The 16,013-nt window shown below is 35.1% G+C and overlaps 1 protein-coding gene across 1 annotated transcript in view; it reads right to left on the bottom strand.

The window, feature by feature from the left end:
• LOC120027047 (thrombospondin type-1 domain-containing protein 7A-like) overlaps window positions 1-16,013 on the bottom strand; it is a 100,915-nt gene that overhangs the window by 15,985 nt on the left and 68,917 nt on the right. The window contains exons 12-13 of the mRNA XM_038971891.1: window positions 4,016-4,190; window positions 2,261-2,434 (exon numbers count right to left, since the gene is read on the bottom strand). Coding sequence (XP_038827819.1) covers window positions 2,261-2,434; window positions 4,016-4,190 — 349 coding nt within the window. The remainder of the gene's footprint in view (window positions 1-2,260; window positions 2,435-4,015; window positions 4,191-16,013) is intronic.

The raw sequence follows: 16,013 nt of genomic DNA, 5'->3' as shown, positions 1-16,013 counted from the left end.
ATGGGTCAGTACAGACTACTCATAACACTGGCCCTCTGTAGTGGGAGGAGAGATATGGGTCAGTACAGACTACTCATAACACTGGCCCTCTGTAGTGGGAGGAGAGATATGGGTCAGTACAGACTACTCATAACACTGGCCCTCTGTAGTGGGAGGAGAGATATGGGTCAGTACAGACTACTCATAACACTGGCCCTCTGTAGTGGGAGGAGAGATATGGGTCAGTACAGACTACTCATAACACTGGCCCTCTGTAGTGGGAGGAGAGATATGGGTCAGTACAGACTACTCATAACACTGGCCCTCTGTAGTGGGAGGAGAGATATGGGTCAGTACAGACTACTCATAACACTTGCCCTCTGTAGTGGGAGGAGAGATATGGGTCAGTACAGACTACTCATAACACTGGCCCTCTGTAGTGGGAGGAGAGATATGGGTCAGTACAGACTACTCATAACACTGGCCCTCTGTAGTGGGAGGAGAGATATGGGTCAGTACAGACTACTCATAACACTGGCCCTCTGTAGTGGGAGGAGAGGTATGGGTCAGTACAGACTACAAATAGCTCATATAATATCGTAAAGGAACAAATGCAAGTGTGTATTTTTGAATGTGTGTACAGTGGGGCAAAAAAGTATTTAGTCAGCCACCAATTGTACAAGTTCTCCCACTTAAAAAGATGAGAGAGGCCTGTAATTTTCATCATAGGTACACTTCAACTATGACAGACAAAATGAGAAAAAAAATCCAGAAAATCACATTGTAGGATTTTTTATGAATTTATTTGCAAATTATGGGGGAAAATAAGTATTTGGTCAATAACAAAAGTGTATCTCAATACTTTGTTATATACCCTTTGTTGGCAATGACAGAGGTCAAACGTTTTCTGTAAGTCTTCACAAGGTTTTCACACACTGTTGCTGGTATTTTGGCCCATTCCTCCATGCAGATCTCCTCTAGAGCAGTGATGTTTTGGGGCTGTTGCTGGGACTTTCAACTCCCTCCAAAGATTTTCTATGGGGTTGAGATCTGGAGACTGGCTAGGCCACTCCAGGACCTTGAAATGCTTCTTACGAAGCCACTCCTTCGTTGCCCGGGCGGTGTGTTTGGGATCATTGTCATGCTGAAAGACCCAGCCACGTTTCATCTTCAATGCCCTTGCTGATGGAAGGAGGTTTTCACTCAAAATCTCACGATACATGGCCCCATTCATTCTTTCCTTTACACGGATCAGTCGTCCTGGTCCCTTTGCAGAAAAACAGCCCCAAAGCATGATGTTTCCACCCCCATGCTTCACAGTAGGTATGGTGTTCTTTGGATGCAACTCAGCATTCTTTGTCCTCCAAACACGACGAGTTGAGTTTTTACCAAAAAGTTCTATTTTGGTTTCATCTGACCATATGACATTCTCCCAATCTTCTTCTGGATCATCCAAATGCTCTCTAGCAAACTTCAGACGGGCCTGGACATGTACTGGCTTAAGCAGGGGGACACGGCTGGCACTGCAGGATTTGAGTCCCTGGCGGCGTAGTGTGTTACTGATGGTAGGCTTTGTTACTTTGGTCCCAGCTCTCTGCAGGTCATTCACTACGGTCCCCCCGTGTGGTTCTGGGATTTTTGCTCACCGTTCTTGTGATCATTTTGACCCCACGGGGTGAGATCTTGCGTGGAGCCCCAGATGGAGGGAGATTATCAGTGGTCTTGTATGTCTTCCATTTCCTAATAATTGCTCCCACAGTTGATTTCTTCAAACCAAGCTGCTTACCTATTGCAGATTCAGTCTTCCCAGCCTGGTGCAGGTCTACAACTTTGTTTCTGGTGTCCTTTGACAGCTCTTTGGTCTTGGCCATAGTGGAGTTTGGAGTGTGACTGTTTGAGGTTGTGGACAGGTGTCTTTTATACTGATAACAAGTTCAAACAGGTGTCATTAATACAGGTAACGAGTGGAGGACAGAGGAGCCTCTTAAAGAAGAAGTTACAGGTCTGTGAGAGCCAGAAATCTTGCTTGTTTGTAGGTGACCAAATACTTATTTTCCACCATAATTTGCAAATAAATTCATAAAAAATCCTACAATGTGATTTTCTGGATTTTTTTTCTCATTTTGTCTGTCATAGTTGAAGTGTACCTATGATGACAATTACAGGCCTCTCTCATCTTTTTAAGTGGGAGAACTTGCACAACTGGTGGCTGACTAAATACTTTTTTGCCCCACTGTATGTGTGTTCCTGTGTGAATGTGTGTATGTGTGCGTAAACTGACCAGTGCAGGGCCGGGCCTCCCACTCCTGTTCTGGACACTGCAGTAGGTTCTCTGGCTCCTGGGCCAGCACGGCTCTGGATCTGACCTGCACCGAGCCGAAACCCAGGTCATCTCCACTGACACAGCTCAGCTGACACGGGCTCCACACTGTCCAGTCAGTCAGGTAGCAGTCACCTGTACAGAACCACACAGTACATAACTTAAAACACATTTAGCTGTACACAGTTGAGAACTTACAGAACTATATGAGACATTACTGTTACCCATGTAACCTGACCATGGCTCCAGAGATTATCCTGGTCATATCACAAAATTCCTGGCCCCGGCACTACATAATTATAATGGGAAACTTGAATATTACTTATATGTGGTTTAGATGTCATCCTAGATGTTAAACCCTATCCCTGGTAAAGTTAAGAATATCAACTTCTAAAAATTAAACCTCTCCTCAAATATTTCTCCAACAGAGCCAGATCTCATTTTTTATTATCTTCTATTCTAACATGGATCAGGGTGTTCTCAGAAAACAGGCCATTTCCCATTAAAATAGGTCTGTCATTCATTCATGCCATTGTAGTGGCAGGGAAGAAGTGAGCACACGACTAAATATTAATTCATCGTAAAGCCGTCAGTTCCAAAGAGACCTAATCCGCCTTATGATTATCGGAGTACGTGCACATTCCTCTGTCTGCCCTCTGTGTGTCAGGCGTCAGGCATGGTGGGGTCCTGGACTGGGCTACGATCAGGCACGGGAGGCAGGGCTGTGATACGCAGAGGAGGGGAGGTGTTGTCTGGTGGGGTTTCATGTGGTGAGAGAGTGTACACTTGGATTAAGTACCTGCCCCCTCTGTTCTGGCTGCCTGAGCTAAACCACGGGAGATTAAAGCTATGGACTACGACTACACACAACCAAATTTACAGCTCTGGACACGCACACACACAGATCAAACACACCACACACAATTTTCTGCTGCATGAGCTTGTCACAACTCTACTTCTGCTACAAAGGACCTGTCAAAATGGGATGTTGGATCTGTCATTCACAGGCACTGGCAAAAAAGGAAATACGTACTGGAAAAATAACATTCATACGAGTCGTTTTCAGATGCACTTTTTTCCCTAGCAACTCTCTGAAATGTATGAAGTTGAAAGGTTTTTACTCAGAAGAGAAAGTGTTATCGCCACTTTCAAGTCATTGGAGATAAAGAAATCATGTAATCATATAATCAGATCTTAGAAACCTCACTGGATTCCCTACAATGTCAGTCAACATCACTATGAACAGAGAATGACGCACCGTAGCAGGCATTGGAGTCCTCTCTAGCACCAGCCTCTGATTATCTAACCATCCAGTCATTAGTGCTTACTGTCAGTGTCAGCAGGATACTGCTCCTAAGAGATGTTATGAGAGAGCTGGAATAGCATATAACACAGCTAGGACCACATAAATGTGATTTAATGGCAGTAGTGAACTCAGCTCAGCCTAAAAGGCACAACAAAAGGTCTCTGCGTAGTTGGTATAGAACATCGAATGACAAGGGGCTTCCTCGACCAGATAGAGTTACACATTGTAACTGTATTGCTGTGTTGAACTAGCTACAAGTAGATTAGATGGATGCTCAGAGGTGAATCTTTACTGATTATAGGGTCAGGCGTTTTTCCTGGTCAGATCTAATCGCCCTCTTATCTAGGGACCGGGTCCATTGTCCAGGACTCTGGATCCCCAGTCATTGCAGGCCAAGGTAAGTTAGTTACCTGGACAGGGCGAGGTGCAGGGTTCTTCCAGGGTGATCTGTTTGTCGCCGTCTATCGAGGGCTCAAGGTTTCCACACAGCTCATCATCCACCAGACTGCCCTCTCCCTGGCCAGACCCGTCCGACACGAAGCAGGACACGTTACGGAACCGCAGCCCCTCTCCGCACCTTGCACCCTGGACAATAAACATAGAGAGAAAACACAGGTTAAAATACACCTCCATAGCTATTTCATTGTGTGTCACAGATTGCCATTTTGCGTATTGACTCGGTTTGTGCCACAATACTGTGTTAGCCCTCTAAAGGCATCAGCTTGGGAAGCTAACACAAGTCTTCAGGTCTCAGGCAAGGTTACCCACGACGTGAGCTAGGTTCACTGAACCACCTCCCTTACATCCATACATTCACAGAGAGCTGGTCTGCTGTGTAGACAACATCCAACTCTCTCAAGGCCATGACATTGATCTTTTTTATTTGTACCTTTATTTAACGAGGCAAGTCAGTTATTAACAACACATTCTTATTTACAATGACGGCCTACCCCGGCCAAACCCGGACGATGCTGGGCCAATTGTGCGCCGTACATGATGCAGCCTGGATCCGAACCAGGTACTGCAGTGACGCCTCTTGCACTGGGTTGCAGTGTCTTAGACCTCTGCGCCACTCGGGAGCCCCCATGATTTGGTTTGTCAGAAATAACAGCTATTCTAGGATTGTGCTGTAGGCTGCTGATGAGCTACTGTCTGCTGTCAGGAACTCCAACAGGAGGTGAAAACAGCACAGAACAAAGGAGTGTCAACATTCCCTTACTCTGCAATAGAATACAGTGCCCTGTCTGTCAAAAATATACATGCTTTTGGCAAAAAAGAAAGAGAGAGAGAGAGAGAGAGAGAGAGAGAGAGAGAGAGAGAGAGAGAGAGAGAGAGAGAGAGAGAGAGAGAGAGAGAGAGAGAGAGAGAGAGAGAGGGAGAGAGAGAGAGAGAGAGAGAGAGAGAGAGAGAGAGAGAGAGTGATAAAGTAATAGAGAGCGAGAGAGAGACAGAGAGAAAGAAAGACAGAGAGAGAGAGACAGAGAAAGAGAGGGAGAGAGAGACTGAGAGAGCACCATGGCATTTTCATAGACTTCCTGTTTTTAATCAAGCCTCCTATTGGGCTGAATGCGTCAAACGGATGACAATAAGAGAGTATTGGGTATGGAGTAAACAAATTATTGTTATATTGAGTATGGGGTGAACATATTATTTTATATTGGGTATGGGGTGAACATATTATTTTATATTGAGTATGGGGTGAACAAACTATTGTTATATTGAGTATGGGGTGAACATATTATTTTATATTGGGTATGGGGTGAACATATTATTTTATATTGGGTATGGGGTGAACATATTATTGTTATATTGAGTATGGGGTGAACATATTATTGTTATATTGGGTATGGGGTAAACATATTATTGTTATATTGGGTATGGGGTGAACATATTATTGTTATATTGGGTATGGGGTAAACATATTATTGTTATATTGAGTATGGGGTGAACATATTATTTTATATTGGGTATGGGGTGAACATATCATTTTATATTGGGTATGGGGTGAACATATGATTTTATATTGGGTATGGGGTGAACATATTATTTTATATTGGGTACGGGGTGAACATATTATTGTTATATTGAGTATGGGGTAAACATATTATTGTTATATTGAGTATGGGGTGAACATATTATTTTATATTGGGTATGGGGTAAACACATCATTCTTATATTGGGTATGGGGTGAACATATCATTCTTATATTGGGTATGGGGTGAACATATTATTTTATATTGGGTATGGGGTGAACATATAATTATATATTGGGTATGGGGTGAACATATTATTGTTATATTGGGTATGGGGTAAACATATCTGTCACGTTCCTGACCGGTTTTCTGTTATTTTGTATGTGTTTGACGGTCAGGGCGTGAGTTTGGGTGGGTAGTCTATGTTATGTGTTTCTATGTTGGTTTAAGGGTGACCTGATATGGCTCTCAATTAGAGGCAGGTGGTTTTCATTTCCTCTGATTGAGAGCCATATTAAGGTAGGTGTTTTCACATTGTTGGTTGTGGGTGGTTGTTTCCTGTGTCAGTGTTTGTTGCACCATACGGTACTGTATCGTGAGTTCGTTTTGTTTGTAGTCAGTACTTGTTCGTTCGTTCTTCGTTACGTGTAAGTTCGTAGTCCAGGTCTGTCTACTTCGTTTGTTGTTTTGTAATTTGTTCAAGAGTTTTCCGTCTTCGTCTGGTTCTTGTAAATAAATATTATGTCTAACTCCAACGCTGCATTTTGGTCTAATCCTTGCTACTCCTCTTCGGATGAGGAGAAGGAGGAAGCCCGTTACAATATCATTCTTATATTGGGTATGGGGTGAACATATTATTTTATATTGGGTATGGAGTGAACATATGATTTTATATTGGGTATGGGGTGAACATATGATTTTATATTGTGTATGGGGTGAACATATGATTTTATATTGTGTATGGGGTGAACATATTATTTTATATTGGGTATGGGGTGAACATATTATTGTTATATTGGGTATGGGGTGAACATATTATTTTATATTGGGTATGGGGTGAACATATTATTTTATATTGTGTATGGGGTAAACATATTATTTTATATTGGGTATGGGGTGAACATATTATTTTATATTGGGTATGGGGTAAACATATTATTGTTATATTATGTATGGGGTAAACACATCATTTTATATTGGGTATGGGGTAAACATATTATTGTTATATTATGTATGGGGTAAACATATTATTGTTATATTATGTATGGGGTAAACACATCATTTTATATTGGGTATGGGGTAAACATATTATTGTTATATTATGTATGGGGTAAACACATCATTTTATATTGGGTATGGGGTAAACACATCATTTTATATTGGGTATGGGGTGAACATATCATTTTATATTGGGTATGGGGTGAACATATTATTTTATATTGGGTATGGGGTGAACACATCATTTTATATTGGGTATGGGGTGAACATATGATTTTATATTGGGTATGGGGTGAACATATTATTGTTATATTAGGTATGGGGTGAACACATCATTTTATATTGGGTATGGGGTGAACATATGATTTTATATTGGGTATGGGGTGAACATATTATTGTTATATTGTGTATGGGGTAAACACATCATTTTATATTGGGTATGGGGTGAACATGTGATTTTATATTGGGTATGGGGTGAACATATTATTGTTATATTAGGTATGGGGTGAACATATTATTTTATATTGGGTATGGGGTAAACATATCATTTTATATTGGGTATGGGGTAAACATATCATTCTTATATTGGGTATGGGGTGAACATATTATTTTATATTGGGTATGGAGTGAACATATTATTTTATATTGGGTATGGGGTAAACATAGTATTTTATATTGTGTATGGGGTGAACATATTATTTTATATTGGGTATGGGGTGAACATATTATTTTATATTGGGTATGGGGTGAACATATTATTGTTATATTGGGTATGGGGTGAACATATTATTGTTATATTGGGTATGGGGTGAACATATTATTTTATATTGTGTATGGGGTGAACATATTATTTTATATTGTGTATGGGGTGAACATATTATTGTTATATTGGGTATGGGGTAAACATATTATTTTATATTGGGTATGGGGTGAACATATTATTGTTATATTGGGTATGGGGTAAACATATTATTTTATATTGGGTATGGGGTGAACATATTATTTTATATTGGGTATGGGGTGAACATATTATTTTATATTGGGTATGGGGTGAACATAGTATTTTATATTGTGTATGGGGTGAACATATTATTTTATATTGTGTATGGGGTGAACATATTATTGTTATATTGGGTATGGGGTAAACATGTTATTTTATATTGGGTATGGGGTGAACATATTATTTTATATTGGGTATGGGGTGAACATATTATTGTTATATTGGGTATGGGGTGAACATATTATTTTATATTGGGTATGGGGTGAACATATTATTTTATATTGGGTATGGGGTGAACATATTATTGTTATATTGGGTATGGGGTAAACATATTATTGTTATATTGGGTATGGGGTAAACATATTATTGTTATATTGGGTATGGGGTAAACATATTATTTTATATTGGGTATGGGGTGAACATATTATTTTATATTGGGTATGGGGTAAACATATTATTGTTATATTATGTATGGGGTAAACACATCATTTTATATTGTGTATGGGGTAAACATATTATTGTTATATTATGTATGGGGTAAACATATTATTGTTATATTATGTATGGGGTAAACACATAATTTTATATTGGGTATGGGGTAAACATATTATTGTTATATTATGTATGGGGTAAACACATCATTTTATATTGGGTATGGGGTAAACACATCATTTCATATTGGGTATGGGGTGAACATATGATTTTATATTGGGTATGGGGTAAACACATCATTTTATATTGGGTATGGGGTGAACATATTATTTTATATTGGGTATGGGGTGAACATATTATTGTTATATTGGGTATGGGGTGAACATATTATTTTATATTGGGTATGGGGTAAACATATCATTTTATATTGGGTATGGGGTAAACATATCATTTTATATTGGGTATGGGGTGAACATATTATTTTATATTGGGTATGAGGTGAACATATTATTTTATATTGGGTATGGGGTAAACATAGTATTTTATATTGTGTATGGGGTGAACATATTATTTTATATTGGGTATGGGGTGAACATATTATTTTATATTGGGTATGGGGTGAACATATTATTGTTATATTGGGTATGGGGTGAACATATTATTGTTATATTGGGTATGGGGTGAACATATTATTTTATATTGTGTATGGGGTGAACATATTATTTTATATTGTGTATGGGGTGAACATATTATTTTATATTGGGTATGGGGTGAACATATTATTTTATATTGGGTATGGGGTAAACATATTATTTTATATTGTGTATGGGGTGAACATATTATTTTATATTGGGTATGGGGTGAACATATTATTTATATTGAGTATGGGGTGAACATATTATTGTTATATTGGGTATGGGGTGAACATATTATTGTTATATTGGGTATGGGGTGAACATATTATTTTATATTGTGTATGGGGTGAACATATTATTTTATATTGTGTATGGGGTGAACATATTATTTTATATTGTGTATGGGGTGAACATATTATTTTATATTGTGTATGGGGTGAACATATTATTGTTATATTGGGTATGGGGTAAACATGTTATTTTATATTGGGTATGGGGTGAACATATTATTTTATATTGGGTATGGGGTGAACATATTATTTTATATTGGGTATGGGGTAAACATATTATTTTATATTGTGTATGGGGTGAACATATTATTGTTATATTGTGTATGGGGTGAACATATTATTTTATATTGGGTATGGGGTAAACATATTATTGTTATATTATGTATGGGGTAAACACATCATTTTATATTGGGTATGGGGTAAACATATTATTGTTATATTATGTATGGGGTAAACACATCATTTTATATTGGGTATGGGGTAAACACATCATTTCATATTGGGTATGGGGTGAACATATGATTTTATATTGGGTATGGGGTAAACACATCATTTTATATTGGGTATGGGGTGAACATATGATTTTATATTGGGTATGGGGTGAACATATTATTGTTATATTAGGTATGGGGTGAACATATTATTTTATATTGGGTATGGGGTAAACATATCATTCTTATATTGGGTATGGGGTAAACATATCATTCTTATATTGGGTATGGGGTGAACATATGATTTTATATTGGGTATGGGGTGAACATATTATTGTTATATTAGGTATGGGGTGGACATATTATTTTATATTGGGTATGGGGTAAACATATCATTCTTATATTGGGTATGGGGTAAACATATCATTCTTATATTGGGTATGGGGTGAACATATTATTTTATATTGGGTATGGAGTGAACATATTATTTTATATTGGGTATGGGGTAAACATAGTATTTTATATTGTGTATGGGGTGAACATATTATTTTATATTGGGTATGGGGTGAACATATTATTTTATATTGGGTATGGGGTGAACATATTATTGTTATATTGGGTATGGGGTGAACATATTATTGTTATATTGGGTATGGGGTGAACATATTATTTTATATTGTGTATGGGGTGAACATATTATTTTATATTGTGTATGGGGTGAACATATTATTGTTATATTGGGTATGGGGTAAACATATTATTTTATATTGGGTATGGGGTGAACATATTATTTTATATTGGGTATGGGGTAAACACATCATTTTATATTGGGTATGGGGTGAACATATTATTTTATATTGGGTATGGGGTGAACATATTATTGTTATATTGTGTATGGGGTGAACATATTATTTTATATTGGGTATGGGGTAAACATATCATTTTATATTGGGTATGGGGTAAACATATCATTCTTATATTGGGTATGGGGTGAACATATTATTTTATATTGGGTATGGAGTGAACATATTATTTTATATTGGGTATGGGGTAAACATAGTATTTTATATTGTGTATGGGGTGAACATATTATTTTATATTGGGTATGGGGTGAACATATTATTTTATATTGGGTATGGGGTGAACATATTATTGTTATATTGGGTATGGGGTGAACATATTATTGTTATATTGGGTATGGGGTGAACATATTATTTTATATTGTGTATGGGGTGAACATATTATTTTATATTGTGTATGGGGTGAACATATTATTTTATATTGTGTATGGGGTGAACATATTATTTTATATTGTGTATGGGGTGAACATATTATTGTTATATTGGGTATGGGGTAAACATGTTATTTTATATTGGGTATGGGGTGAACATATTATTTTATATTGGGTATGGGGTGAACATATTATTTTATATTGGGTATGGGGTAAACATATTATTTTATATTGTGTATGGGGTGAACATATTATTGTTATATTGTGTATGGGGTGAACATATTATTTTATATTGGGTATGGGGTAAACATATTATTGTTATATTATGTATGGGGTAAACACATCATTTTATATTGGGTATGGGGTAAACATATTATTGTTATATTGGGTATGGGGTAAACATATTATTTTATATTGGGTATGGGGTGAACATATTATTTTATATTGGGTATGGGGTGAACATATGATTTTATATTGGGTATGGGGTAAACATATCATTTATATATTGGGTATGGGGTAAACATATCATTTTATATTGGGTATGGGGTAAACATATCATTTTATATTGGGTATGGGGTGAACATATGATTTTATATTGGGTATGGGGTGAACATATTATTTTATATTGGGTATGGGGTGAACATATTATTTTATATTGGGTATGGGGTAAACATATTATTTTATATTGTGTATGGGGTGAACATATTATTTTATATTGGGTATGGGGTGAACATATTATTTTATATTGAGTATGGGGTGAACATATTATTGTTATATTGGGTATGGGGTGAACATATTATTGTTATATTGGGTATGGGGTGAACATATTATTTTATATTGTGTATGGGGTGAACATATTATTTTATATTGTGTATGGGGTGAACATATTATTGTTATATTGGGTATGGGGTAAACATATTATTTTATATTGGGTATGGGGTGAACATATTATTGTTATATTGGGTATGGGGTAAACATATTATTTTATATTGGGTATGGGGTGAACATATTATTTTATATTGGGTATGGGGTGAACATATTATTTTATATTGGGTATGGGGTGAACATATTATTTTATATTGTGTATGGGGTGAACATATTATTTTATATTGTGTATGGGGTGAACATATTATTGTTATATTGGGTATGGGGTAAACATGTTATTTTATATTGGGTATGGGGTGAACATATTATTTTATATTGGGTATGGGGTGAACATATTATTGTTATATTGGGTATGGGGTGAACATATTATTTTATATTGGGTATGGGGTGAACATATTATTTTATATTGGGTATGGGGTGAACATATTATTGTTATATTGGGTATGGGGTAAACATATTATTGTTATATTGGGTATGGGGTAAACATATTATTGTTATATTGGGTATGGGGTAAACACATTATTTTATATTGGGCATGGGGTGAACATATTATTTTATATTGGGTATGGGGTAAACATATTATTGTTATATTATGTATGGGGTAAACACATCATTTTATATTGGGTATGGGGTAAACATATTATTCTTATATTTGGTATGGGGTGAACATATTATTTTATATTGGGTATGGGGTGAACATATGATTTTATATTGGGTATGGAGTGAATATATCATTTTATATTGTGTATGGGGTAAACACATCATTTATATATTGGGTATGGGGTAAACACATCATTTTATATTGGGTATGGGGTGAACATATCATTTTATATTGGGTATGGGGTAAACATATCATTTTATATTGGGTATGGGGTGAACATATGATTTTATATTGGGTATGGGGTGAACATATTATTGTTATATTGGGTATGGGGTGAACATATTATTTTATATTGGGTATGGGGTAAACATATCATTTTATATTGGGTATGGGGTAAACATATCATTCTTATATTGGGTATGGGGTGAACATATTATTTTATATTGGGTATGGAGTGAACATATTATTTTATATTGGGTATGGGGTAAACATAGTATTTTATATTGTGTATGGGGTGAACATATTATTTTATATTGGGTATGGGGTGAACATATTATTTTATATTGAGTATGGGGAACATATTATTGTTATATTGGGTATGGGGTGAACATATTATTGTTATATTGGGTATGGGGTGAACATATTATTTTATATTGTGTATGGGGTGAACATATTATTTTATATTGTGTATGGGTGAACATATTATTTTATTGTATATTGGTATGGGGAACATATTATTTTATATTGGGTATGGGGTAAACATATTATTTTACATTGGGTATGGGGTAAACATTATATTTTATATTGGGTATGGGGTAAACATATTATTTTATATTGTGTATGGGGGTTTTGAACATATTATTGTTATATTGTTATGGGGTGAACATATTATTTTATATTGGGTATGGGGTAAACATATTTTGTTATATTATGTATGGGGTAAACAATATTTTATATTGGGTATGGGGTAAACATATTATGTTTATATTATGTATGGGGTAACAATATTTTATATTGGGTATGGGGTAAACAATCATTTATATGGGTATGGGTGAACATTATTTTTATTGGGTATGGGGTAAACAATATTTTATATTGGGTATGGGTGAACATATATTTATATTGGGTATGGGTGAACATATTATTTGTTATATTTGTATGGGGTGAACATATTATTTTATATTGGGTATGGGTAAACATATATTTATATTTGGGTATGGGGTAAACATATTTTTATATTGGGTATGGGGTGAACATATGATTTTATTTGGGTATGTGGTGGTGAACATATTATTGTTATATTAGGTATGGGGTGACAGGTATTATATTATATTGGGTATGGGGTAAACATCATTTTATATTGGGTATGGGGTAAACATATCATTCTATATTGGGTATGGGGTGAAAATATTATTTATATTGGGTATGGGGTGAACATATATTTTATATTGGGTATGGGGTAACATATATTTTATATTGGTGATGTGGGTGAACATATTATTTTATATTGGGTATGGGGTGAACATATTATTTTATTTTAGGTATGGGGTGAACATATTATTGTTATATTGGGTATGGGTGAACATATTATTGTTATATTGGGTATGGGTGGAACATATTATTTTATATTGTGTATGGGGTGAACATATTATTTTATATTGGGTATGGGGTGAACATATTATTTTATATTGGGTATGGGGTAAACATATTATTTTATATTGGGTATGGGGTGAACATATTATTTTATATTGGGTATGGGGTAAACATACACATTTTATATTTGGTATGGGGTGAACATATTATTTTATATTGGGTATGGGGTGAACATATTATTTTATATTGGGTATGGGGTGAACATATTATTTTATATTGGGTATGGGGTAAACATATATTTTATATGGGTATGGGGTAAACATATATTTTATATTGGGTATGGGTGAACTATTATTTTATATTGGGTATGGAGTGAACATATCATATTATTTTATTTGGGTATGGGTAAACATAGTATTTTATATTGTGTATGGGGTGAACATATTATTTTATATTGGGTATGGGTGAACATATTATTTTATATTGATATGGGGTGAACATATTATTGTTTATTGTATGGGGTGAACATATTATGTTATATTGGGTATGGGGTAACATATTATTTATATTGTGTATGGGTGAACATATTATTTTATATTGTGTATGGGGTGAACATATTATTTTATATTGTGTATGGGGTGACAATTATTTTATATTGTGTATGGGTGAACATATTATTTGTTATATGTGGTATGTGGAAACATGTTTTTTATATTGGGTATGGGGTGAACATATTATTTTATATTGGGTATGGGTAACATATTATTTTATATTGGGTATGGGGAAAACATATTATTTTATTTGTGTATGGGGTGAACATATTATTGTTATATTGTGTATGGGGTGAACATATATTTTATATTGGGTATGGGGTAACATATTATTGTTATTTATGTATGGGGTAAACACATCATTTTATATTGGTATGGGGTAAACATATTATTGTTATATTTGTATGGGTAAACACATCATTTTATATTGGGTATGGGGTAAACACATCATTTCATATTGGTATGGGAACATATGATTTTATATTGGGTATGGGGTAAACACATCATTTTATTGGTATGGGGTGAACATATGATTTATATTGGGTATGGGGTGAACATATTATTGTTATATTAGGTATGGGGTGAACATATTATTTTATATGTGGGTATGGGGTAAACATATCATTCTTATATTGGGTATGGGGTAAACATCATTCTTATATTGGTATGGGGTGAACATATGATTTATTATTGGGTATGGGGTGAACATATTATTGTTATATTAGGTATGGGGTGGACATATTTTTTATATTGGGTATGGGGTAAACATATTTTTTATATTGGGTATGGGGTAACATTCATTCTTATATTGGGTATGGGGTGAACATATTATTTTATATTGGGTATGGAGTGAACATATTATTTTATATTGGGTATGGGTAAACATAGTATTTTATATTGTGTATGGGGTGAACATATTATTTTATATTGGGTATGGGGTGAAACATATTATTTTTATTGGTATGGGGTGAACATATTATTGTTATATGGTATGGGGTGAACATATTATTGTTATATTGGGTATGGGGTAACATATTATTTTATATGTGTATGGGGTGAACATATTATTTTATATTGTGTATGGGGTGAACATATTATTGTTATATTGGGTATGGGGTAAACATATATTTATATTGGTATGGGGTAACATATTATTTTATATTGGGTATGGGGTGAACATATTATTTTATATTGGGTATGGGGGTAACATAGTATTTTTATGTGTATGGGTGAACATATTATTTTTATTGTGTATGGGGTGAACATATTATTTTTTATATTGAGGTATGGGGTAAACATGTTATTTTATATTGGGTATGGGGTGAACATATTATTTTATATTGGGTATGGGGTGAACATATTATTTATATTGGTATGGGGTGAACATATTATTTTATATTGTGTATGGGGTGACTATTATTGTTATTTGTGTAGGGGTGAACATATTATTTTTATATTGTGTATGGGGTAAACATATTATTGTTATATTATGTATGGGGTAAACACATCATTTTATATTGGGTATGGGGTGAACATATCACACAAACACAATAACACAAAACAACAAA

The sequence above is a fragment of the Salvelinus namaycush genome, chromosome 32 (assembly GCF_016432855.1).
Source record: "Salvelinus namaycush isolate Seneca chromosome 32, SaNama_1.0, whole genome shotgun sequence".
Taxonomy (NCBI): Eukaryota; Metazoa; Chordata; class Actinopteri; order Salmoniformes; family Salmonidae; genus Salvelinus; species Salvelinus namaycush.
The sequence above is the reverse complement of the archived record's forward strand: the minus strand, read 5'-3'. Positions and strand labels throughout refer to the sequence as shown.